Source organism: Macrotis lagotis, chromosome X (genome assembly GCF_037893015.1).
Source record: "Macrotis lagotis isolate mMagLag1 chromosome X, bilby.v1.9.chrom.fasta, whole genome shotgun sequence".
Lineage (NCBI taxonomy): Eukaryota > Metazoa > Chordata > Mammalia > Peramelemorphia > Peramelidae > Macrotis > Macrotis lagotis.
This window is the reverse complement of record NC_133666.1, coordinates 42411001-42438529: the sequence shown is the minus strand read 5'-3', so window position 1 is coordinate 42438529 and position 27529 is coordinate 42411001. Positions and strand designations below refer to the sequence as shown.

The 27529-nt window shown below is 37.5% G+C and overlaps 1 protein-coding gene across 4 annotated transcripts in view; it reads right to left on the bottom strand.

Moving 5' to 3' along the window:
• AFF2 (ALF transcription elongation factor 2) overlaps nt 1-27529 on the bottom strand; it is a 389617-nt gene that overhangs the window by 187065 nt on the left and 175023 nt on the right. Inside the window, exon 4 of one of the 4 annotated variants that reach the window (XM_074200828.1) lies at nt 8950-9072. The exons of the other annotated variants lie outside the window; for them this stretch is intronic. Within the exon in view, the coding sequence (XP_074056929.1) occupies nt 8950-9072 (123 nt within the window). The remainder of the gene's footprint in view (nt 1-8949; nt 9073-27529) is intronic. 4 annotated transcript variants of the gene reach the window in all.

Below are 27529 nucleotides of genomic sequence, written 5' to 3'. Positions count from 1 at the left end.
AATACCCTGTTTTTTATTAATTACCAATTCCTGGCTTCCCACACATGGCTTTTAATTTATCTGCCAGGAAGTTTTATAACCCCAGACAGTGCCTCTTTGACACAGTAATCTTCAACTTCACCTTCCCTTGCTATCAATTGGTATGTCACAGTGAATGCCAAATAATGTTATCATTAGCTCATAAAACCATAATAAAACTGCCTGTAAAATCATATCATCAAAATGCCTCACATACATGTTAGATGTCTGTTCCAGGTGTCTCACAGGGATACTCCCTTACCTGACCACTGGCAAGGGGTCAAATTTGAAGATTTCTTGATGTGCCCCGAGGTCCAACATCTAGGATTCCACATTATTAACACGTAAAGAAAGATACCAAAAGTCAGACTATTTTTACTATGCTTCTCAATACCACTTCACTTTGCTCCTTCCATAGGTTACCCCATTAAGGAAAGAGTAAAAGGGGTTGGGATGGTGAAGAGAAGAGGAAGGAGAAGGGAGATGGAGAGATGGGGGAAAAGAAAAAAAAAAGAAGAGAGAAATGGAAGGATAAGAAGAGAGAGTGGACAAGGAGATAAAAGTCATAGAAATGTGGGGAAGAGGAAACAAGGCTAGGAAGAACAGAGAGGTCAGAGGGGAGGAACTTGGTAGCTTTTGAAGTATGGCATTAGTCAGAGGTTCCATCCTCTTTTTCACCAGGGTTGGGTGCCTGGGTTTCAGAGTGTCTTCACCTGTTATCTACTGTCCTTTGAAATGTAGATTAACTAATTAGCCACACTTCACTGCTCTTCAACTGCTCTAATCCTTAAGAGGCTCCATTCTGAATTGGCTAACTAGAGCAACCAGATAGTAAGGTAATTATCCCCTGGGATGCTGCAACAGTGATTAGAGCAATACCCATGCAGAGGGCAAAATCTGGCCTCAGGGCAGGAGGCTACCCAACGGTGAGCTAAATGGACCCAAAGAGGATCTGTCTACAAGGGTCTCTTGGAGTGCTAGATTAATCAATGAATACTCTCAAAAGACCAAGGATCTGGAAGTGGTAAACGTATTAGAAAGAATAGCTATTTTTGAAGAAAATAAATATTTTGTATTCAGCAAGCATCTAAACCATGATTGCCAGCATGGAACACTTATAAAATGTGATTATCTTTTAAAAATACATCTCCACTTGTCATGTTCTTCAAGGCAGTTCTGGTTTTCCCAAAGAATTCCTCATTAAATAGGTGGAGCAGCAGTTCACAGTTTTTATAATCACTTCCAAAGACACAGCTACAGGGCCATGGTGGGGTCTCAAATTAATTGCTCTAAACACATTTGCAAAAGAATCTCTTTTTAATATATGACTCTGAATCATATTTTTAATTTGCCTTTTTGAAAAGAAAGACCTTTCATCAAAGGTCCAGTCCTACCTACCAGACATCAGCATGTTCTTTGTAAAATGGCCATTTAAAGATTCAAATAGTAAAAATGACAAACACAGCTCTCTTCACTATAGCTGTGGTTGAAAGAAGCCCTCCAGCGATTTAACTGAGAGGTGAGATGGGGGGGGTTGCAGAGAAAGATTAGGACAACGGATAGTTTAGCTTCAAAAAACATCTGCAGTTTAACCCAATATGATATATAATCAAAAATATAATTTGTATGTTTTATACATATGTATTATTAAGTAAACACACACATCCTAGTCAGTTCTAAGCACCATATTTTGGGGAAAATGATGATAAGCAGCAGAGAGAATATTCAGATGAAGGTATCTAGAATGGGACATGGTGTAGAGTTTATGTCACACAAAGATGACTTGAGAGAACTGGGAAATGTAGAATCTAAAGAAGAGAAATTGATTTAGGTTGGGATAGTGGTGGCATGACATATGAAAGAGGAGTCAAAGGGAATTCCAGAGAGAAAAAGCCGTGAGGAATAGAAGGGGCAAAGGGGCAGATTTGGGTTGAATACAGGTAAACACTTCTTCCACCAATCTAAGTTATTCAACCTTTGCATGGAATGATTTAGGAGAGTATGGTTTTTCTCCTCATTAATAGACCATCAAGAAAGGCTCGATGACCACCTACTGGGTATCAGGGCGGGGACTGACTGATGATATCCTTTCCAAGTCTGTTGTGATTAATAAAAGAGAAGTTGTTTAATTGTTACTGACTTTATAAAACTTCTGTCATGAAGAATTGTATCAATCAGCAGCTATTAACAGCATACATATAACAATTTTAACAATATTAATATAATAGAATATATTAATAGATCATATGGGATCTTCAAATCGCTGTAGAGATTATGGCATGTGATGTAATATTACTATGCTATGAGAAAACCATGACAGTGAAGAATTCGGGGAAACCTAAGTGTGTTATAGGACAAGAGCACTCAATATAGAGGAGTAAGATTTCCTAACTGAAGGATGTTGGGAAAGGCAATGTGATGCATTTGAGCTTCCACAGAAGCAAAATGAGAGGGGTCAGGTCACCTATCTCCTCTGTTGTCTTCGACTTCTAAATCTACGATGCTATCATTTCTATGAACTAGTGAAAATTGAAGTAAAAATAACAGTAAAATAATATTCACGGTGACTCAAATAGAGGAACTGAAATGATGTCTAAATCAAAGCTACACACTGTGTTTGCAATGACCTTTCTTAGCCCCAGAAAGGAGAAAAGGAAATTCCTTTCCTTTCTTTTGGTAGAGATATGAGTCCCTATAGGTGCAGACTGTTAGATATGTTGTCATTAAGTCAGTTGGCTTGGCTTAGTTATTTTAGCCTGATATAAGGAAGGGCCTTATTGGAAGGGATCTCTTCAGAAAACTCAGTGATATGAAAAGAAAAAAAAAAGTATCAGTAATTTTTGGTAAAAGGACAACAAGAAGAAAGGGAAGAAGGGGTCCTCAGAATGGTTGGGCACCTCTGCTGTAATCTAAAGAACTTAGTTTTACCCTCACTGCCCTCTTTCAACCCCATCCAAATCACTCCCTCAAATGCCATGGCATGACAATGTGATTCACATAAATGGAATTAGAATTGCCTTTTACTCTGATAGTGAGAATTGTAAAGAGCAAACCAGCTGAATGGCAAGAGACTCCTCACTATCTCCCCAATTAGTTTTTAACTCTAATTAAAATACTTTTATCTATTAATGCCAAATAGCACTGCTCAATTTATCGTGGGAAGTTACCATTTTTTTCCTCTTCTGAAATCTCTTCGATCTGCTCACGTGGCTTAACAACTCGCTACTATGAAATGATAGAATAACTCACTTCCATTAGATTTATAAATCTCATTAATTAATTCCCCATCTTCAGCTAGTGTAGAGACCCAATTCTAATGCAAGATCTAATTAAAGAAAAGGGTTTTTTTTTTAAGGGAAGAAGAAAAAGAATAGAGATTGAAACACAGAAATAACTATTTAGTTTCAAATTAATGAGGCGATAGGCTAAGCAAGAATGTCCATAAATCCCTAATGAGGATTTTAAACACATTAAAACTTCCGGATACAAAATGTTTCCCTTCCCCTTTTATCCAATAACAAATAAGCCAATAATTTTCCGCCTCTAAATGGCACCATTCACTGGACAAACTCTCCCTTCAAATACTGGAAAACCAATTAATTTGCCTGCTGTGAAATGTGTTTCTTGATAGCTTTTATGGGATTTTTTTTCCTTCTCAAAGAAATGTAAATAGGAGGTCAGCAGAGGGGTCTGATTTGGCTTAAAAATATGCCCCACTAGGTAGAGATTTTCTAGTCCGTTTGCATTTCCAATGAAGTGAGATATAACCTCCATTTTCAGGTCATCAATCATCCAACAGCCTCCTGATAAGCAAACAGTTACAGAGTAATAGTTTTATTACTATGAAGATGGTCCCATCTTTGAGATGTGATGGTTTGCAAAATTACCACTTTGTTCTCATGTAAATAATGGCTCACAGGCAACAGGCTTCACCCTCTTGGGCTTTGTTAGTTACCTAGCTACTGCCTTCTTTGTGGTTTGGGCCTCATTCCTGGCTGACTTTGCTATCCTGGCTCCTCCCTCTATGCCACCTCCCCCACGCCTGGAAGGCTCTTCCCTCTTGCTTTGTACCCTCCTGGAATTCTGAGCATCCTTTCCCCTTCAGCTCAAGCCTGACTTCCTACAGGATGCATTCATTTCCTCATCTCAATTCTCCTCCCACCTCTCCTATTGTTCATGCTCTCTCTGACAAATTACTTTGTACTTACTTTTTATATAGTAGGTTATAAATCTGCTACTTCCTAATAAAGACTATTCATCACTTTGGCTTTTTATTCCCAGGACCTAGCAACGTGTTTGGTACACCGTAGGAGCTCAATAACTGCTTCTAAAAGTGAATTGAATTTGTTTATCCATGAAAAATAGCGACTGAAAAATTGAAAGGCTGACCTAAAGCTTTTATTGGAGAATATTTCTGTCCATGATAGAAATTTAGAAAAGCAGACTGCATGAATGCAAAAATATATGGAACTAATATTGTCTCTCCTCCTCTGAAAAGAGGGTGGTAAACTAGGGTCAGGGAATTTGAATGCTTTGGTTTATTTTGCTTAAATGTCCTACTTTCTTATAAAGGATGGTTGTATTGTGTGTATTTGTGTGTGTCTGTGTACTATTATCTAAGTAGTTGACAGATTCTTACCTTTCTACATCTTTGATATTCTTTCCATTTTCCTCTATTTGTGGTCTTTGCTTTTATTTTCTTTCTCAATATGGGCTCCTCATTACCTTCAAGATGAACTATACACTCTGCTTCCCACCTAAACTCATTCACAACCTGGGCCCAACCTTACTTTCTAACCAAACTAGTCTTCTTACTATATTCACTCCACTCTATCCTCCATCTCCCTACCCACCTCCCATAAATTTCACTCCCTCCTCAGCTCTGCCTCTTAACAAAAACTAATTTCCTCCAGCACTCACTCAATTCTGGTGCCACTAATGTAACAAAGTACCATACATGAAGCCCTTCCTAATTGTCGTGTCCTTTCCCACATCCATGTATTTTGTGTTTGTGTGTGTGTACATGCATTTAGATTGCAATCTCAAGGGCAGAGAATATTTTATTTTGGTTTTCTATTTCTAGCACCTAGCACAGAGCCTCTTGAACAAATGCTTGCTGATTGATTGGGAGATAATAGCAAAATGATGGAAAGAAAACCAAACATTTCAATATGATTTTTCAAAAGGGGACAGACCACAGCATTTCTCAGGAATGTTCGTTGGTACCACATAAGATCGCAGTGGTGCATGTGTTAAAGACTTATTTTAATGCCATTGATTCAATGTCAAGTTTGAAACATGTCTGAACCATAATGTACTGTTACATGTGAAGGGTAAACAGAGATGATACACGGTACCCCATGTTTGATGATACCTGGATATTAATTAATCTTTAAAATATGTGCATGCGAACCTTGTTCAGATCTTGCTATTATGTTAACAAGGAGACCTGCCATATGATTTCTGCACAACCAAGAGCCTAGCAAGAGAAAAAAGGTTCCAGTTCTGATAATGAAATATCAATGATGTAAAAAATCCACTTTGATCAACACTCTTGAAAAATAACCAAGTGTCAACAGAGATTTTAGAAAACACATTCCCTCTCAAGAAAATCCATTTATGAAATATTCCATGATTTAGTTCTCTGCATTACAGAGACTTCTTGAGCATTTTCTATCTTAGCCCCATCACAGAATGATCACATGGAACTACAGTAAAATCTAGAGGCTCCCTGTTTTATGGAGGTAGGAGTGTTACCTGCCAAAATTACTTTACAAATTTTATTTGTGTCTGTGTCTCCTAATATACAAATGTCTTTTTTGTCTGCTTCTCATGGGAAATTTGTTCATTCTTCTGTTTACAGAGTTCTGTGAATTGGAAAACAAGTTACAAAGTAAGTCCAAAAGGGTAAGCTAATTTCAGAGCTGTAAGTGTTATTTTGACTGATCCCAAATCAATGATTGTCACCCAGCTGAAAATAAGAGCAATATAGCTCTTAGCTGAAGGATGTACACCAGTGATGTCAAGCTCAATTAAAATGTCAAGCTCAAATATCCCTAAACTGTGCATAAGGATCCCTAGGCCACACAGTGACTTGGAAAACCCCACAGTAATGTTATCTAACTTCTATTGTATTTTTATTGATTTCATTAAATAATTCCCAATGACATTTTAATCTGATTCTGAATCACTCAGTCACTGAAGACCTGCTTCACTTATACTTCAGAGTAAAAAAAAGTCTCCATTAATAACCTTGACATCCTCTTTAACAGAGTATCTGTCCAGTGAACTGAAAAAGTATCATCATTTGTATTCAAACATGATGATGATTTAGTTGTTTAAAAAAGATAAAAAAAAAAAGAATCACACAACAGTTCCTAAATCTTTGTAGAAATCGAGATTTGGGATTGGGCTAGGAACTGCCATCAGCTCACCAATGACCTTTTCAACTGTCAGCCCAAACAGATTTTTCTCTCCTGTGAGCAACTGTAAGCCTCAGAGATGCAGTGATTAGGCATTAATCCATTTCACTAGACAGTCAATGAAATTATCATTCCAAGTGCAGCTACCTTTTAACATTTTCGGCTCTACTACATTTGGCAGCCCAGGGCAGGAAGTCGAAACCTGGTTTCCAGTGGTGACCATTTCCAGGAGTTGCTAAATGTTCTTGTCAAATAGCTCAGTAGATGCTGGCTCCCACTAATTGACTTTCTAGGGCTTGCTGCTCACTTCAGGAAAGTCCTTCATTACCAATGAATGGTGACCTGCCGTTGGATCCCACGAGAAACAGGCAGGAAGAGACGGTGATATATTAGGAGGGGAAGACACTTCAGGGAAATTCTGTAAAGTGGCCTTGGCAGACATCTCCAATATAGAGAGCTAGGATTCTTAAAATGCTCCTAATGAAAGATAAATAAACCTAACAATATACATGTTACACTATTAAGGATTACTCAAGGATTTACTGAATCTGTTTTACAACCTTTCTCCATAAAAAGGGTGTGATCAGAAAGAGAAGGGGGATTTTAAATAAAAAAAAAACATCCCAATTAAAAAGAGCCAAATTGCTGTACTTAAGTGGGCATTTTTGGTGGGTCCCTTGAAGTCATTGGGCTGAGGGTACTGCATAAATACCAGTGATCATTACCTTAATCTCTAAATAATGGAGCCAGACACTGAAGTATAAAATGTTTCACTTGGCTCTAATCATTTTTACAATCCAGGCTTGAAAAGAAAATGACACTATATTCCAAACCCTACAAAGTTCTGAAGAAAATGTGGACTACCTATCATGAAATGATACACTTCTTTCTCAGCATTCTCAGGACTGCCATTTTATGGGACTATAAATTAAGACAGTTCTCCTATGTACATTCCTCCTAACTCCTTAATGACAGGTTATTAGCCTCTTAACTAACAGTAATGGCATTACAAGGATATAGGAAAACAGAATGGAAATCTTAGGAGAATCTAATACAATCTGACAAACTATGTTGCCTCCAACTCAGATCTTGTCAAGAAATATTTGGGGAAGTTTGATTAATTTCAATATCTTCCTTCTCTTCCTTGTCATTTCCCTCTTCTATAAGCAATTCCACAACTGTGATCAGCAAAGGGATGGTCATGATCATGCAAAGACTCAATGACAGAGATGAAAAAGTAATCCAGGTCCTGCCAGTTTAGATCTCTTTCTAGCACATTACATTCCAACTACTGACTCAGTTTTCCCATTAAAGCAGCAAAGAACCAGACATATTTTGATAACATCTCCTTGTAATCAAGATTTCACTATTTACACTATTACAGGAAGGTATTAGACAGTAGAGTGATCAGAGAAGAAAGGGAATTTAACTGTCTTCTATAGAAATCAGCCACAACTTCAGTTTCATTATCACTATCCTCAAAGAAATGGTATTGAAGCCAAAAAAGTTGTAAGTTCAAGTGTGGTTGGAAAGAGGGTGTAAAATGAGTAGGAATATAAGAACAAACTGAAAGTACTAAGAAGAGGGATGGACGAACACATTTTGACAAATGAAGATTTTAAGATAACAATTATTAATGGGTCAACTTTTCTTCATTTCTAACAGCATCTCTTTCAGAATGTAATTAGACACATCAGGTCCTGTTTCTTCAAATTCAGGTTGTTTCTCTCTCACTTCTTGGTTTTCATGGCTCTTTTTATACTTAAGGTTATTCACCAGAATTTTGTTGAACTGCCCCCCCCGCCAAGAAAAGTGGGTCTTTTTCCTATAACCAGGACTGCCCTGAGAGGGAAGGGAAGAAGGATTTCTATATCACCTACTATGTGCCAGATATGTGAGAAGTGCTTTGACAAATATTCTCTCATTTGATCCCTAATATAAGAGATCTACAGATATTACTGCCTACGACCCACCCCTTTATTGCTTTAGTTGACCCAATTACCTTATTTGCAGTAATACATTGGGGAACCCAGAATCACTTATGAAGTTCAACCAGGAGGCATACTGAGGTCAGTAGTCAACCTTCTTCAAGCATTACTCGTAAAAAAAGAAGAAAGAGGCAGTCTGATATTAGGACCCCAACTTTGGTTAAAGGTGAGGAAGGACAATGAGAGCTAATGAATAGAAGTCTCAAGAGAGCCCTCTATTTTTATTAACTTGTTACTGCATAGTGCTCAAACTGCCATTTACAAAGCCAGTTGTTTCCTTATTGAAAAAGAGCACCAAGTACAAGCAAAGCCTAGTTTAATTCAGTGAAGCTCATCATCAAGGAGGGATTGGCTTTCAGGTGATGATTTCTTCTGGCTACAGCTAAACTGTCTACAAATATGCATGAGTAGAAAGAGTAATCATCACACTGATGAAATAATAGCTCTCTTGAAGTCCAAGTGTATATACCATCTAATAGCTTCTGTGAAAAGTACTATTTGCTTCATAATTCTATTCTTACTTTGCGGGGTGCCTTGGCTGTAGAATGGAGGAAAGTTGTCATGACAATGGAGGTTGACGGATGTGATTCATTGGCTTCAATTCTCCCATGTTCCTCAGTATATACAAGGCCACGTACTTCAGACTGTATGGATAAAGTTGATAAAAAATGAACAAAGGATAACTTGTTTTTAGTAGCTAATGAAAGCTATTTCCTCTTTCATTCCTTATACCTGAACTTAGACAACAAAAGAGGTACAGAATTGAGTCAGTATGTGAGAAAATAAAAAAATCTGATCAGGAAAGGCAGCATTCTTTTATTATTCTCTTTCATCAGAAGACTAAAACCAGTCATGAGGACAGCAAAATACAGTTTTGTGGAAGGCAAACCAAATAAAAGCAAGAGTTAATAATAATTGAAACCATGTCCAATTTGAAAGCCAACTTAACTACTTAGAGATGCTTACCAGCAGCAGTCTAGATACTTAATAATAAAATATTTAGCCAACAGATCACGAACTAACAAAACATCCAAAATTGCACTCAGTAATACAGAACTTTCCCCCCAGCTCTACAGACCCTGATGTCCTTAGTATAATTCTGCAGAGTAAAGGAGTGTGACAAAAAGGGTAAAGGGTAAAGGACTAAGAATAAAAAAGTTCATAACAAGGATTCTTAACCTGGGCCCTGTAAACATGTTTGTTAGAAATACATTTTGATGACTATGTGAATCTATGTTTTATGCACTTAAAAAGAAGGGGTTCATACATCAGATTCACCAGACAGTACATAGGTTACAGAAAAAACCCGAAGGTTTAGAAACCCTGATTCCTAGACTGACATCTTTCAAGATGGAAGAAAACTTGGAAGTCATCTTCCTCATTTTACAGATGAGAAAACTGAGGTCAAAAGAACATAAAGATCTTTTACCAAAGTCCCATAAGTAACAGCAAGAACTAGACCTCAAAGCCAGGGTCTTTGAATTCATATCCAGCTATCTTTCTCCTTTAATACCATTTTTGTAAATAAATTAAATGGTTAGTCCTTAAAATGTGAGATCCTTGTCCAAAGACCATCAAGTCACTGCTGACCTCATCCTAAAGAAACACAATCCTAGTTATCTTGATCTTCTTAAAAAGGAAACCAGAAGTAAAGAAGTTTCCATTAAAAGGAAGGATAACTCTTGCAGAGGCAAATAAATGAGTTAAACAATCAACAAGAACCTCAAAAAATGTAAAAAGTTTAATTATCTTGTGAATTCTTGGAATCAAAGAGATGAAACGAATATTTGAACAGAATACATATACTGTTTACTAAAAAATGAAAACCAGAAAGTCAGATGAGCCCTGCCTAAAGGTCCTCCTCAAATTTCTTAAAGTCTGCATTAAGTTCACAAGTTGGGGTGGGGGTAGGGGGGTGGATGTGGTAACCATTTTTTCCCTACAAATCATCAGCTGGGAGTCTACTGACATTTACATTATTATTGGCCTTTTTTAGAGAGCCACAATCAGGATCCCACCTCCTTTAGGAGTGAAAGTCTTGGAAGAAGGCAAGAGTTAGGATCACAACTAAGAACCACCAACCCAGCAAATCTAAGTACAATCCTTCAGGAGAAAAAATGATATTTAACAACATAAGGGACTTTTAAGAATTTCTGAATAAAAAACTACAACTAAACAGAAAATTTGACATTCAGATATAAGACTCAACAGAAGCATAAAAAGGTAAAAAGAAAAGAGTAATCATAAGGGATTTATTAAACTGTTTATACATAAATTGGAACTAAATCCAAAGGGCTACAAAACAACACATCTTCTTTTATCCAGCAATGCCACTACCAGGTCTGTATCCCAAATAGATCAAAGGAAAAGGCAGCTCTTTCTGTGACGGCAAAGAAGTGGAAATCGAGGAGATACCCATTACTTGGGGAATGAACAATCTGAGGTATATGATTGTGATGGAGTATACTGTGCTATAAGAAATGACGAGTAGTTTCAGAAAAAAACAGCAAAAGTATGTGAGCTGATACAAAGTAAAGTAAGAAGAACCAGGAGATCACTGGGTATGATAATAGCAATACTGTAATAATGATCAACTTTTGAAAGATTTGGCTACTCTGATCAATGCAATGAAGCAAGACAATTCCAAAGGGCATATAGCGAAAAAATGCTGTAAACCTCCAGGGAGAGAACTGATAAACTTTGAGTGCAAATTGAAGTATAATTTTCTCACTTTTTAAGTTTTTCTTGCTTTTTGAAATAAGCTAATAAGAAAAATATTTCACATGATTTCACACATATAATTGATGTCAGTTATGTTTTACTTTTTTAAACATTTTAATTTTCCCCCATTTACATGTAGAAACAATTTTAAATATTCAATTTTTTAAAAAATTTTGAGTGCCAAATTCTTTCCCTTCTTCCCTGTCCTCCTCCCTCATGGAGAAGACAAGCAATTTGATACATATTACAAAATTTCACATGTATAATTAATAGCATATTGCTTGCCTTTTGGGGGGTGGGGATGGAGGGGATGGGAAAAGGGAGAGAATTTGGAATTTAAAATTTAAAAAGAAAATAATGTCAGTTAAATAATAAATTTTAAAAAATTATTGGCCTTTGTTCAAAGTTTTTAGCCACTATGATCAGTTTAAAATGACTCTAAATACTTTGAACTGGGATCTTGGTTCTTATTTCAAGCACAGATAAGGGCACTGATCTGGACTTATGTTCTCCTCTAAGTGGGAAAATGCTTACTTTTAAGGAACATGAACAACTCACAAAAACACTTTGGGAGTTCAGAGGCAATGCAGAATAGAAAGGGCTAGGTCAGAAAATCTAGCTTCTAGTCCTGACTGTACCATGAACCAGGATGGTAGGCAAATCATATAATCACCCTGGATGTCAGTTTCCTTATCTGAAAAATGATAATACAGGATTAAATGATCACTAAAGTCATCCAGGGAATCTCATCTCATATTGAAAGATGTTCATCTGTATTTTGAAATTCGTCTCTGTGCCAACTTCCCTCACCCCCTTCCAATCACAGGTGTTAATTAGTAGCAATAAAGATTTTTTAACTGCAAATATTAATATAGTTCTGTAACTAATGATCATATTTACTGACACTGGAGATTTTCATCACACCTAGACCATTTTTATCACAAGTCACAATTTTCAATAGCTTTCTGAAAGACTCAATTTTCTTTCTGGTCTGATCTCTAAGTCAGGGCTATGCTTTTGCAAACTTTATATGATGACCACAAAACCCTTTATGCTTCCAAATGTCAATAATTTAGATATGCTCTCTTCCCTTCCCTTGGCAGTTGGCAGCCAACTCAATAGAAAGCTTCAATTGAAATGTTCTTAAATAGCACCTCAAAGAAACAATTTTCTTTGGATATAATCTGCGAATATAAGGTGTCTCAGACTCTGTTGGATGGAAAGAATTGGGCTCTGATTGGCTAGTGGAAATAGAAATGATACTATATTAAGCCTCAATCCTGTCACCTTTATGGTGGTATTGAACTTCCATTGATTTCCTGGAAGCTTGTTGCAGTCTCTGTGAGACTGCAAAACTAGACTCTTAATTGGCAGAAAGGCAAAAAGCAAAATAACAACAACAAAAAACCCTAGTAACAGGAACAACAAAAGCACCCTGTTATGTTCTGACCAACTGACAGGGAGAAACAGATTCTTTCCTGGGTAACAAAGCTATAAAGCTTAAGGCAAGATAGCAGGCACAGGGTCCTGTGCTTTCTGATCACAGAAGATCCTAATAGATGCAATTGTTTCCCTTTACCTTTTTAGCATGCTGGTTTGCAAAATATTTGTTTATGACTGACTTTAAAACCAAATATTATAAGTTGAGTAATGCAGAGAGATGCTAAGAAGCAACTTGGAGCTAACACATTCAATAACATCCTTTGGGAGTTCTTATGAAAGCACCCATCAGATGACTGCAATTTACATATGACTCATCACACACCAGGAATGCCTTTTTCTTCTCTAAAATATGTACAAGTGAATCCCATTCATTTTTATTTTGTCTCTCTTAGGTGTGTATTTGTAAAGTCACAGTATTCTGTGCACACAGGCACAAGGCCCAAGTGGAAAGCACATGCACCTGCCACACCAGTCTAGGATCTTAAATGATTCCCATGAATTGCTCTATTTGGGGTTGGTTTGCATGTTTTATTTTTTAAAGAGTAACCTGCAAGTTGGGGCAAAATCAGTTAGAAACACCACTAGAAAACATCACCATTGCCAAATAACAGCCCAGTTGTTTATTCCTAGAAGGCCTAGGGTACACTAACATTATGGAGACTGCCTGCAGACTGCGGGAAATGAAGGAAGTAAGTACAAGCAGCCCAGAGTGAAGACAAAGAGGCCCTGATTATGATGCAAAGCACAGCATCCTTCAGATGTGTTGAGAAATGTGACTGTATGAAAACCCAGTTGTGGGGAAATCTCCAAACATGACCACCCAAGCATAAAGAGGAGACTGGCGGAGAGCAGGGAGCAGTGATGGAAAGGTAGGCTGAGCTCACACAAAGAACATTCACTCAGACCCTCTATAGAAATCCCAAGAAGGCCTTTTGGCCAATAGTTCCAAAGTCTTTTTTATTAATAAGGCATCACAGAGACACAATAGCAGAGCCGTGATTTCCTAAAGGTTCTGATACCCAGACAACTCAGCAGATTCATCTGGAAGCTTGGAGGTCCCACTTCCTTTGGCCACATATGGTCCTCTTCTCCACAGTTCCTGACCAATCCTGGGGCAATGATTTCCTTCCAAACTCAAGGTTAGAAGAGAAAGCTGACACTAACATGGCGATTTCAAAGAGAGATGACACATATTTCTTTCACAGGGCTCTCCACCTACTTACCGAAGGAGCATGCAACAGCAGAAATAGCAGAAGGACCTGCAGACAAATACCCTAAGTTCAAATCCTTGTTCTGCTGCTTAGGCCCTACCATTCTCCAGTCCTCAGTTACCTCATCTGAATAGTGAAGTGGTTGGCCTGGATCATCTCTAAGGTCTCCTCCCATCATCTGCAATTCTATGATCTTTGAGTTACTAAACAACTCAATATAAAACTATGGAGAAATAAATCCCTATCATTGACATAGATACTGCTGAAAAAATACTCTGTCTTTGGAGAAGGGAGTGGAAAGAAAAGGGATGGGTTCATTTTACCTTCCTCCTGTGTGAATTAATAAAATTCTTCACCTCCGCAGTCTTTTAATTGATGACAGCCTCTCTCACTGTAATAATTAGAGTCTACATCTTATAATCACTACCAACATGACAACTTCATGTATCTATAACACCATGATTTCCAACAATTGACATAGTGCACAAACTGGGTAATTTTGCGGATGGTTTTTTTGGTAGTACTGATTTTCCAATCTACTTTCAACTAAATAGAAAACATTGCCTAAGTAAAGGCTCCTTGTTGCAACCAAGGAGACAAGCTAGCAGCAGGAAATGAGAGTCAGCATCTGACACTCCCTGTTCTAATGAATGGCAAGAATTAGGAAGGCGGGATGTCAGTCTGAACTTTCCATTCCTTTTGCCTGTTCCAGCCTCAGGGAAAGGACCCATTTGAGATGCTTCTTAACTCAACTACAGCATGGAAGCCAGCAAGATGAGATGACTGTTGTTAATATTTCTTCTTGAACCAAAGCTTTAAAACATCTGACCACTTTACTGAATAACATCACACAAAATGGAGTGACTGGGAAATGAAATAGGCCTATTCAGACTTGGGGTGAGAATGGCAACTGTGTTTGGGTATCTGCAATTTAAATACAGAACACATCAAGATCGCAGACTAGCTTGTTCCAATTTCAGCACAATATGTCACTGGAATCTTGGCTCTAGGTTCTAGAAGTCAGTTGGGCTTCTCATTATGAAAGTACTTTCTCTGTTTTGAACCACTCCTCAGTCTCCATTGCACATGTAGACAAAAGATGCCAAAATACTGAGACAACTCCTTATCCCCCATAAAGAGATGCTTTAAAAAAAAAAAAAAAGAAAACACCCAGCTCCCACTAGGAGTTGTCTTTTTTTAACCAGGTGACAAGGCAGTAGAGCTTAATTTCATGTCATTGAAAGAGAAAAGTTTTTGACAACTTGTCAAGATTTCCATATGCCCTTCCCACACTTTTCTTTCATGTGTTCTTTCATTCACTGAATTCATGCATATTGAGGCTTGCCATGTGCCAATAAAATAAGAGAAGTAGACTAGATAGCATCTAAGGTCCCTTCTCTCTCTAAATAGAAAGATAGATAAATATATACATACATACGTGTCTAGAGACATATCTATATCTATATCTATATCTATATATATCTTTAGTCCTGTGAGCTTGAGACACTAGTACTAGGCATTGTGGGACAGGAGAACACAAATAACACAACTGAACTATACCTACTTCCATGTGAAATGCACCAGGATCACTCCATCTTTCAATGAGATGCATCTTTAGCTCAAGCCAGTTGTTGGGAATGTTTCCCAATTCCCAATAAAATCCATATAGTTGAAGAACAAACATGATGCTGAAAGGGCAAAAAGATGATGCAGAAAATAGGAAGCAGCTCAGAAAGGAAGAAATTAAAAGGTGAAACCTGGATGATAAAGGGCAAAAATTAAAGATCTCAATAAGGAAGTTAGTTATTGTTAAATTATGTCCAACTCTTTGTGATACCATTTGGGGCACTGGAGAGGTTTGCCATTTCCTTCCCCAATTTATTTTACAGATGAGAAAACTGAGGTAAACAAGGTTAAGTGACCTGCCCAGGGTCACACAGTAAGTATCTAAGGACAGATTTGAATTCATGAAGATAGGTCTTACTGATGCAGGCCCAGCACTCTAACCACTTCAGTGCCACCTGGCCACTCGGAGTATAATAGAGAAGCACAAAGATGATATAAGGAAAGAAAGTGAGTAAGGGAGGAATCATGAAAATCAAAAATGGAAAGAAGGAAATCCCAGGATGACCTATAGTAATGAAGTTGAGGATGCGATGTGGCAATACAAGGTTGAAAACAAAAAGAGTTGAATGCATCCAAAAAAATTATTGCTTTTGATATGTATATATATAGACATGGTGTAAAAGAGAAGCCAGATGGACCAAGACCAATGGCTCTCCTCCCTGTCCTGCCCCCACTTTGTGTGTTACCCACTTATGCCTCTCTCTAAGGGAGAGAGACCAAAGGTAGAAGAAAGTGGGTTCTGAATATGCAATTAGCCAAGATGCACCTGTACTTAAGCGCATTGACAATTAACACAATTAGACCCACAATTGTGGAATTGCCCCTGCTATTGGAATAATTAGTCTGCTAACAACTTGATTTGCAGGTGCAATTGAGCAATTATGTATAGTTCTAAAGTTGAATATGCATACTGAAAGGATTGGAGGAGGCCTATTACAAAATCTTGTTCCAAATGGTCAAATCAATTTCTTTTCTAGAAGGAATACTACTCTTGGGCACAGTAACCAGATCCTTAGATTCTGGAACAGTTACTAGGAACAGTTTGATTTCCCAATGGTTTGGGTTTTCTGGGCCAGAACTCTGCTCTCACCTCCAATTTTGCATGGATAGTCTTTTTCTTCCTCCCCCCCCGCCCAAGTCATTCTCAGTGTTCTCTCTCCACTTTTCAGACTCTGTCTGAAACTTCTATCCTTCTTGACTAATCTCACTTCATTGGCCAGGCTCTGGTAGCCAGGATATAAGCATATTGGTTAAGACCAAAGTCATGGAGGAACACAAGATGCACCCTAGAGATGTGGAAATGAGGTAGGATAACAGGTGAAAATTTCATACTCTCTGCCTCACTCCATTGAGTAGAATAATAAGTGATGGGTACCATCATATACTTGCCTCAACAGAGGCCATAGCTTCTGAGTATTACTTCATTAGGGAAGGTTAAGTCTTTCCTGACAGGCAGTATTTTAACTTCCCATATCACTTAGGGATAGACTGGTGTCCCTTGCGGGGTAAAGACCAACTATCCATCCATTCTGTCAACATCATTCATATCCTCTACGTTGAATATTCATATTCAATAGTAAAATCTAAGCTTCTCTAAGACATGGGATATTTCATATTTTCCAATATTAATAATAATAAAAACTAGCATTTTATAGAGTGTTTTAATGTTTGCAAATTACTTTACAAGTGTTATCTCAGTTGATTCTCACATCAACCCTGTGAGATAGGTTTCATTATTAGCCCCATTTCATACATGAGGAAATTGAGACTAAGAGAGTCAAGTGATAAGCCTTGGGTTACATACTTTAAGTATCGGAGGCAGAATTCGTGTGGTCTTCTTGTCTGCAAAGCCACCGCTCTACTCGATTGCTATGTACTATGCTACCTAGTTGGTGTTTAATAAATGCTTTTCAGATTAGATATATCATTTATCTTGGGTCAAAATTTTACACTAATATTAGCCAAGAAACAGTTTAAGTGTACATAAAAAGGAAGTCAATGAGGAGGAAGAGGAGAAATGGTTTCCATCTGGAAACATTATACTTAAATACGCCAATGGTTTTTAAAGCCTATCTTCTGGGAGCTTTTAAGTCATTTCGAGAAGTATCTGTTAAAACTATCCTGTAGTTTCTTTGTCCCATGTTAATGGTTCAAGGAAACAAAAACAGCACTGGGGAGAAAACCAACCACTTGTATTTCAAGTTAACAATGAAATACTCAAAGACCAAGAAAATGTTACATAAGTTCAGAGCCACATCTACTATTGGTCTATATGTTTTCTGGAAAATCTCGTATTATAGCATTCATTAGACCAGTCATACTAAGTTATTAGTGTGCATGAATCTGACTCTCATAGTACTTTGAAAGCACTAACTAGTTGGCTTACAAGAGTCCTAAAGGTTATTAACTAACCCTGAGGAGCATAACGAGATAACAGCAAAAGAGAGAACATAGTTTAGACTAACTCCGATCCTGCGATAAGCAGCAGACCCTTCAGAGAGTCGTTTCTTCTGTACCCATCTGGCTTCTGGCTGGGCCACTTTGAACAAAAATATATCAATAGTTTGAAGATTTCCATCATCTCACTAAAGGAATTCTAATGGGACAGAGATTCAGATCAAAGATGAGAAACAGTCACTTTTCACAGTATTTGTTTTCTGAAACAAAGAATAAGAGATGAAGGCTGGCCAAAGATCATTTTCATAGATAGGACCTGTAGTTCACTTAGAGGTAGCATTCCTGATAGCCTAATTTGTTTCTTGCCTGATTTTTGGAGAGTGGAGCAAAATGGATTTAAATGAAAAATAAATATTGAACAGCTTTCCAGATAGCATACTTACAAGTAGAAAGTCAATCCCTATGAAAGGCTAAGGCAGGATGTGATGACTTTGGAATGTTATTATACTCTTTAGGCACCTCCATACCATTGCTACTGTGAAGCTACTTGAAAAACAAATCCCTAACCTGGTGAAATGGATTTCTTGACCCACAGTAGCTACATTAAATGGTGTAATTTCCTGCAATCTAACTAAATTAGCACCAATTAGACAGGCTAAATTAAAGGGCATGTCACTAATACATTTTATGCTAAACATATTACTGATAATAAGCAGAATAAAATAAACTTGTCTTTTTTAGCAGAATTCAGTCTAACCCTAAGTCCCCATGATTCACAAAGTCAACTATAACTGACTACAGACCAGTTTTATATTGGCAGTACAAGATTTTTCCCCTTAATGAATGGAATGTCACTTCTACTCTCTGGGCCTTAGTTTCCCTAAAATTAGGTAGTTGGACTATGATCAGCAAGGTCTTTTATTTCTGTGATCCTAGATTAATTTTCAGGAGCATGAATTTAAAGTAGAATGGGACCTTAGAGGTCATCAAGTTCAACCTCTGATGTTACAGAGGAGGAAACTGAGCCCCAGAAATGGGAAATGGTTTTGTACAAGATCCCACAGGGAGGACATGGTAGAGCTGAGATTTGAATGCTCTGACAGCAAATTCAGCACACCTTCTACTACACCACTATCTTATATACTCTATAGTAACAGCATGCAAGAAGAATGTGAGACCCTAGTGAAATTTCTTCTATCTTGTCTCATTAATTTAAACTGAAACAATTCTCCTGGTCACCAAATTAATATTTCCATGTTAAAAAAGTACTATCATCATCAGCTATGACTAATTGATATACTTAAGGCCTATCCTTTAAAGCTTCTCAAAAAACAGATTCAATTGGCATGAATGAAGACTCCAAAGCTAAATGGAGGCCCTGAACCCCATTTAATTTGATTAGATAGAAAAGGAAAAGTGATTCAATGATGCCCTAAATCTCATTACATAAATATAAAATAGATATACAATATGTATCATATATAATTTATTTAACACATACAAATATAATTATATATATATATATACACACACACACACACATACACGTGTGTGTGTGTGTGTGTGTGTGTGTGTGTGTGTGTATAAATCTCCACCATTCTGGGTAATAGCTCCACAACTCTCCTGCTCTAAGATGCATCTGCTTTGAAAGTCAAATCCAGCAGTTTGAGAGAGAAATAAAGGAAACTTGTCCATTTAGTCAGAAAAGGTCAAGCTCTCACTTGCTATGTAGTCCAAAATCAACAGACAGTCCAATGCAAACAGACAACAATGGTTAGAATGTAGAACATGAAGTCAGGAAGACCTGACTTTGAATCCTATCTCAGACACTTACTGATTCTGAGGCTCTGAGAAAGTTACTTCACCTCTCACTGCCTCAGTTTCCTCTTCTTAATGCAAAAGTCAAAGAGTATAGCAGAAGTCAAATAGTGAGTGTGGCTGGGGAACTCCAAGAAGATGCATGTGAATGAGGGTGTGACATCTGTGAACGTATGAAGATGGGAAAAGAGAATAAGTGTATATGTTTGTTCATAGTTATAATTCTTAAGGTTTGAGGGTTTTTGAAAATTATAACTCAAGGACAGAAAGAGGGAAGGATATTCATTTAATTTCCAGACTTCTTTTACAAGTTTGCCATTGTCTGTCTGCCTTCCGAGAAGCCTGGTGTCATATCAGCAAAGAAAGATGGCACCATGGTATTCTTCCAGATCATTTTATGTTATAAATGGAAAATGTGTAGTGAGTCATCCAGTCCATCTTCTGGTGATAAGGTATGATACTCCCTCTATCACCAGCTGACTTTTTACTGGATTGAATGATGGTATTAATTGCAGGCAGTGTTCCTTTCTATGACTTCTGGTAATTACCCATGGAAACCTAGATTTTTTTTTTATCCCCTCAGGTTTATAAACATTTGGAAGCAATCCAAAAGAGGCCAACCATTCTGGTCCAGTCAGTATCTCAATGTGTTAAGGCAAGGGTCCTTTTAGCTAGCACTCCTCAGATCATCTCAAAATGATTTTTGAGTCAACTTTTAACTTCTCAAAATATTTTTTCTCATCTTTTTTCTTGTAGATCAAAGATTTCAAGTAAACTGCTTTGATCTGTATCAGTATGACTTTTTTGAGGGATGAGAAGGGTCATACACACTCTGATGATGCCCCAGATTTAAGATATTAAACATGGACAAACTCTTTTAAAATGTATGAAATAGGGTATTCCAAATACAACTCTGCTTCATTTTTAAAACAAAACATGAATGATTTATTCTCAAAAAATCAGTCTGGTTCATTAACCTATAACTGTACAAATGCAAGAGTCAATTCCATTGCCACATTCAATGTGTGTCGAGATAATTACCCTGAAAAGAAGATGTAATAAGGCTGTCGTCCATAAATGCAGTGAAATGTGACCTATTAAATCAAGCTGTATCCTCTATTATGGGTCAAAAAACACATTTGTAGGGCCAGCAATCTCTGGGCTTGAGACAATCTTGCATGAATTTGACAGGTGTCTTTGCCAAGTAAATTTCAAATCTGTCATTTCATTTAGAAATTTCACCCTCTTTCCTTCCCTTCACTTATCACTGATGATCTGTCAAGGTAGGTGTGTATTTAATACACATGGTTTCTTGCATGAAATTACCTTCTTTTGAGTCAGTTGGCCAAAATAAACATATAGATGGCAATGGTAAGAGGATTTTAAACCCCATGCCACCCGATGATTGAAGAAGGTTTTGCTCTGAGAAAGGGCTATGGGGAGAGGGTTCGGAGAGGAAAGGGCATGGGTTAAGATCCGGGTCTCTACCTTCAAGTATTCAATCAATCAATCAATCAATTATCCAACAAGCATTTTTTGGTGCTTAAAAACGTGCTCAGGACTAGGGGAAATAAAGATGAAAATTCAGTGTCTTACTTCTAAAGGAGCTTACTTCTAAGAAGTATCATACAAAATGAGATTCAAATTGTTCCATAGGCCCCAGAGGGACCCAGAGGGCAGAATCAAGAGTTGCAAAAATGGCATACTTCAGGCTTCTTTTCTTTTTCTTTTATAAGGAAAAACTCCCCAACAATTAGATCTGTCTCAAAATAGAATGGGCTGACTGCCTGCCTCCCAAAGTGGTAGTTTTCTCCTAAGTGGAGGACTTTGCATGGAAGATGGATGGACCACTTGTGAAAGATGTCCAAGAGAGGAATTTCTTTTGGTTTTTTTAGGTGGAACTAACTAAATGGTAGCCTCTAAGGCCCTTTCCAGCTTTGGCATTTTGTGAGAAGGAAATGTGAAATAACCAATGGCATCATTTGTATTGGATGGCCTTTTATGGTAGTACATTGATCTAGACTTCATGATTCTGTAAACAATTTAAATCTCTTATCCCATTTGACAGGTTCCCTTTTTTCAGCATACCATTTTAAGTAGGCAACCATAATAACAGTGAGTCTACTGAAAGTTTTAAATAAAGTTTGCAAATTCTTTTAAAATCATAATCTTATTTTCTTCTTACAACCACCTTGTATATAAATTTCTAAATCCAAATGCAATAATAGGATCAGAGACTGAGAGCTGGAAGAGACTTGAGAGGTTATCTAATCTAGTACTCTTCTGGTAGAGCTGGAGAATTTAGGCCCAGAGAGAAGAAGTAATCACTAAGATGTCCCTGGGAGGGTCACTGTGATATATGGCAATAATGGAAGTACAACACAAGCATTCCAGGATGGCACAGTGCCTGGATTCATCTTTTGAGTACCCACTGGCATTCAGATAGCACTTTCCTCAGAATAGCTCTGTGATGTAGGTAGTATAAGGATTAAGATTCCCATTTAACAGATAAGGAAGCTGAGTTTCCAAGAAGTGAAGTCAGTTGCCTGCCCTTTTTAAAAGATGTATAGTACATTTATTCACTGCACTTCTCAAAATCTATAATGTCTAAAACTATTCCCTCATCTTCTCTAATTATACCCCCTCTTTAAGGCCACTCTCCTTCCAAGATGCCCTCCCATGGCTTCCCATGAAGCTACCCAGCTAGTCTTCCCTCTTCTGACTCACAAATCTCAATGTCTGGGCCACACCTTTGGCACAAAACTTGGATATGACTTGGGGAATCTATGTTATTGCTATTTTACTTTTCTTGGGGGTCCTTTTGAATGGATTCTAAACTCCTTAAAGGGCAAATGTTCTATATTTTCCTTTTTTTTTATCATCAACGATGTCCTGCTGTGGGATTTGCACAGAGTAGGCAGAAGACTAACTTGTTGAGTAATTGATCCAATTATTCTCCTAACCCAGTAAGTGATGCTTTCTTGTCCTGCTGATAAAATGTCAAAGGCATAAGAAAGAGTGAAAATTGGTTTCTGAAAAGGCTTAAGGGGTTAGAAAAAGAAAGTTAGGAATCTCATCCCTGAAATCACTGACTCTTCTTTCATTAGGCATATTCCAATGGGAATGGAAACCTATTTAATGTACTCATTAGAACTTTAAATTTTGAAAATTTTCCAAACTATTCCTTTAGATTTATCTCTTCCTTTATTTTGAGACACAAGGACAGAGAACTCAGAGATGATGTTATGCCCAAATAAAGTCAAGATTAACTTGAAATGTTTTATTTTTCTTTTCTTAGGATCCATATATCTAGAGCTGCAAAGGAGTTGAGAGATGACTCAAGTCTAACTCCTTAGGAAACTAAAACCAAGGAAATTCAGTGACTAACCCCAGTGACTAGTCACACATGTAATCAGAGGCAGAATTTGAACCCAAGTCTGCAGATTTGAGAGCCAGTATCTTTTGGTTTTGGGTTTTTTTGGTTCCATACTTCTTTTCATGTAGTTCTCTGATGGTGTCAATTATCCATAAAGCCTAGTCCTAAAAGCCCCTTGTAAAGTGGTACTCCACTGCATTCAACAAAATTACAAAGTATCTACTACCACATGTAAGATGGCCTTGTGTGAGACTTTGTAGGTAGAATTGTGAAAAAACACAGTCCCTATCTGTCCCCTCAAAAAACCTCCAAATATACAGGGAAGCTAAGATCTGTAGAGAAATTAGCATGATAAGAGCAGAATGGGAACATGGACAAGTAGGGGGCTGGTTAAAATGCTGCTATCATAATTATGAGGAGAGAAAGCTCAATGAGCCTTCATTGAAGAGGTGGCTTCTGAATTGGGTCTTCAAGAAAGAAAAATATTTCAACTAAGATCTGACTGAAATTCATCCCAGAGAGTGATTTGTACAAATGCTTGGATGAGGAATGATCAAATAGGAGCCCAAAAGGAGCAAGGGAGTGAATCACAGTGGCCCTAAATTGGATTCTTTTGGCAATGTTGATTCACAGATTGGTTTCCATTAGGGTTGGAACATAGAGATGTGCAGTAGGAAGATTTTTTTGGCAATGGGATAAAGGAAAAATCAATGAGAAGAGAGAACACAAACTGTACTACTCATCTGATTCAAAAGTCCTGAGGGTCTCCGTGCGGTTGATGGACAGGTGAGAAGAGACAGGAGACACATGTGGGAGATACAGAATTGAAATGACTTGGAAACTGATTGGATATGGGGAAGTGAGAAGGAAGAAAGAGTCAAAGCTGATTCTAACATTTTTAGCTTCCCAAAATAAATCATAAAAAATGGGAAGAGACCCACATTTTCAAAAATATTTAAAGCAGCTCTTTTTGTAGTGGCACAGAAGTGGAAACTGAGGGTATGCCCATCAATTGAGGAATGGATAAACAAGTTATGGTATATGAATGTGATGGAATACTAATATTCTTTAAAAAATCATGAATGGTCGGATTCTAGAGAAGCATGGAAAGAATTATACAAATTGATGTTGAACAAAGGGGGCAGAACCAAGAGAACATTGTACACAGTAACAACAATGAGTTGATCAGTTTTGATGGCTGCAACTTCTTTCAGCAGTTCAGAGATCTAGGATAACCCTGGGAGAGCTGCTATTGACAATGCCATCCACATCCGGAGGAAAAACAAACAAACAAAAAAATAATATGAATACTATGTCCACTTTTTTTTAAAAACTTCTCTTATATTTTTCCTTTTTATTTCATATACCCAAAATGACTAATATGTAAACCTGCTAAACACAAATGTACACATACAACTTTTACCAGCTTGTTCACCAATAAGGGGAGGGGAGGTGGGAAGGGAGGGTGGTAGAAAAATATTTAACTTATAAATATGCAAGTGGATGAATGTTGAAAAACTTTCATAACATGTAAGTGAAAAAATAAAATAAAATGTCAATCTAAGATTTCTAGCCTAGATTTTTAAGGTGGAAGCTAGATGGAGGGACAGTGTTTTGAAAGGATGGTGAATGTACTTGGGGATGTGTTGAATTTGAGGTGTTCTGTTAGACACAAGTAGAGTATAACAACTGACATTTACACAATGTTCAAAGGTTTGCAAAATGCTTCATGCAGAAGATATCTCACCAGCAACTAACTCAACACAACCCCAAGAGAGAGGTACCTCAAGAATCATTATCTCCATTTTTCAAATGAAGAAAGTGAGGATTAGCACAGTAAAGTGACTGATTCTTCATCACAGAACTAGGAAGTAGCAGAAGTGGTACTTCAATGCTTTTTTCTCTTGGCTCCACTTTAACACCATTTCTACTATTCTATAATGTCTTTTGCTATCATCACCAGCTTTGTTACTCTAGTTAGGTGTGTGGTAGGTAAATATGTAAGTGTATATGAGAGAAGTACAGAAAGGAGGGGGAAAGAGATTGCAGAAAAATGGAATCCTCCCAACATATGCTCTCCATGGTACTAAATACCCCTGAGACTGTCATTGTGTTTGGATTTTCAGTCCATTTAATGAGTCAATGAATTTTGCCACTTTCATTGGGCCACTTGGCTCCACATTGCTGGTTCTATCCCCAAAGCCAAAGCTCAGGAGTATCAGAAAGGAAGTGGCGAATGGAGGTGCCAGATCTGAAGGCTCCCTGCAGAGGCTCAGGCTTTTCATGATCAGAAGCTTATTTTGGAAAGGGCAATCAAGCTAACACAGCTTGACATTTGGGATTTCTGTGTCTAGTGCTAGCAGCACAGAAAGTGAGGCTTGGTGCCCTTTTGCACTCATATACACAGTTGAAGAAATGCTTTTAGGATAAAACGTTCCATTTGGAAAAGGGGAAATTTGGAGAATTTCTCTGGGTCCCCTTCCAAAGGTTAATCTTTGGCCAGGGTGAAAGGGCATGTTTTTGAAATTCATTCAGCTAATTCAGTTAGAAATCTGAGGAGGACTATTTTCCACATTGCTCAAAGACAATTCTGGCTCTTCTCTAAAACCTTCAGAGACTCTGTCCTGTATTCCCACTGAGGATGAGGGTGAGGCCACCAAAGGGGGGACATGAGCCTAGAGGCAAAGAAAAGTCAAAACCTGAATAAGGCCTTTCCTCTGATGTAGTCAGAGTCCCTACTATTACACTTTCTACAGAGATGTGTACCAGGGGAAATATTTACGATGGGCCTTTGGATGGTGTGTGCAATAGCTACTTTATCCACAGGGAGTAAAGGAGCTACCACTCATCAACTTTGTCTTTAACCCAGTTATATGAAATAGAAGATTATAGATTTTTTTAAAATGATCATTTATTAAAAATCAACTATAATTTCTTTTTGCAACTTTTAAAATGACATTCCATTTATCTAACAGAGCTAAAAATACCCATCTCATAAGAAATATGAGTTAATGTCAGTCCCTCAGACACCAATCTTGTCACACAAGAAATGGGGAACCATGGATATAGATTGGTGTACATCCTGAATCCTGTCATTTCTAATCACTTTATGAGTATATTTTGTTGAACATTTTACCATTAAAAAATAAGATGAGGGAATGGGTGGAGTGGGATACTTATCAGGAAGTAACATAAAAAAACAAAAACAATAATAAAATTTTAAGAAATAAAAGTAATATTCAAAATGAAAATGAACTCAAATACACTCACATGACAGTGTCCCAACAAAACTATAGTTATTTACAAGACTTCAGTGTTCCATGATAACCTCTACTTTTTTTTGGTAACTATAGATTAAATATATTACATCAAAACTATTATATTTTTCTGAATAGTTGTTTGTCCTTCATTCTCAAGGAAGACCATGACATCAGGGAGGTGATGCCATGACAAGCACATGAGCCTAGAGGCAAAGAAACACCAAAACCTGAATAAGACCTTGCCTTTGATGTAGTCGGAGTCCCTACTATTATCACCTTCTGGAGCCATTTGGGTCCACTGGCCAGATATGAAGCAGGATGACTAGAGATGGCCCTAGACGCAAGTTAATCAGGGTTAAGTGACTTCTGTCAAGTATCTGAGACTGGATTTGAACTTAGGTTTTCCTGCTTTCAAGGCCAGTGCTTTAACCACTGTACCACCTAGCTACCCTTCCTGAATTAGGCCTAGCATGCCACCATCACACATTTAGAACTGAAAGAGACCCGAGTAGTCACTTTTTAAAATGTCCTCACTTCATAGATCAAGAAAAGGAGATCCAGAGAGGGTAGTATATTTTAGATGCAGCATTTGAACCTAGGTTATAGGGAAGGGGTCTAGAGTTATAAGGAACTTCAGAGACCACCTAGTACAAACTCCTCATTTTTACAAATAAGGAAACTGTGGCCCATACAGGCTGTTTACTTGCTCAGAGCCACATAGGTAAGGAAGGAAGTATCATTGATAGAATTTAAATCCAAGGGTTCTGACTCTCCAGGCTTTTCCATTGTTCAGGGTCAAAATTCAGCACCCTAGAAAGTAGAAACTATCATGCTGCCTATCTCATGACTCAACAAAATCAAAACTCTATGAAGTTATTAAGATAAATCAGAGCCAAGAGTTTAACTGAGACTAGTCCTATATTCTGGCCTAAATACTCAAGAAATAAAAAACAGGGAAAAAGATTTTTTTTAAAGTAAGATGATATAAGGTAATCTGATACAATCATATTACTGAACATGAGTAGCCTTCTAAACTGGTCTACTATTTTTCTCTCTCTGAAAGCCTGTCAAGAGCTGAAACAACTTTTAAGTGCTGCTCAGGGAAAGAAAATCACCACATAGAGATAAAGTGAATACTTATCTACCTTTATAGGTTATACATTATTCCACAGAAAAACCAAATACAATATAAGAATCAGATGTTTGGAAAACCCTAAGAATTCTAGACAGAGACAACACAGGCAAACAA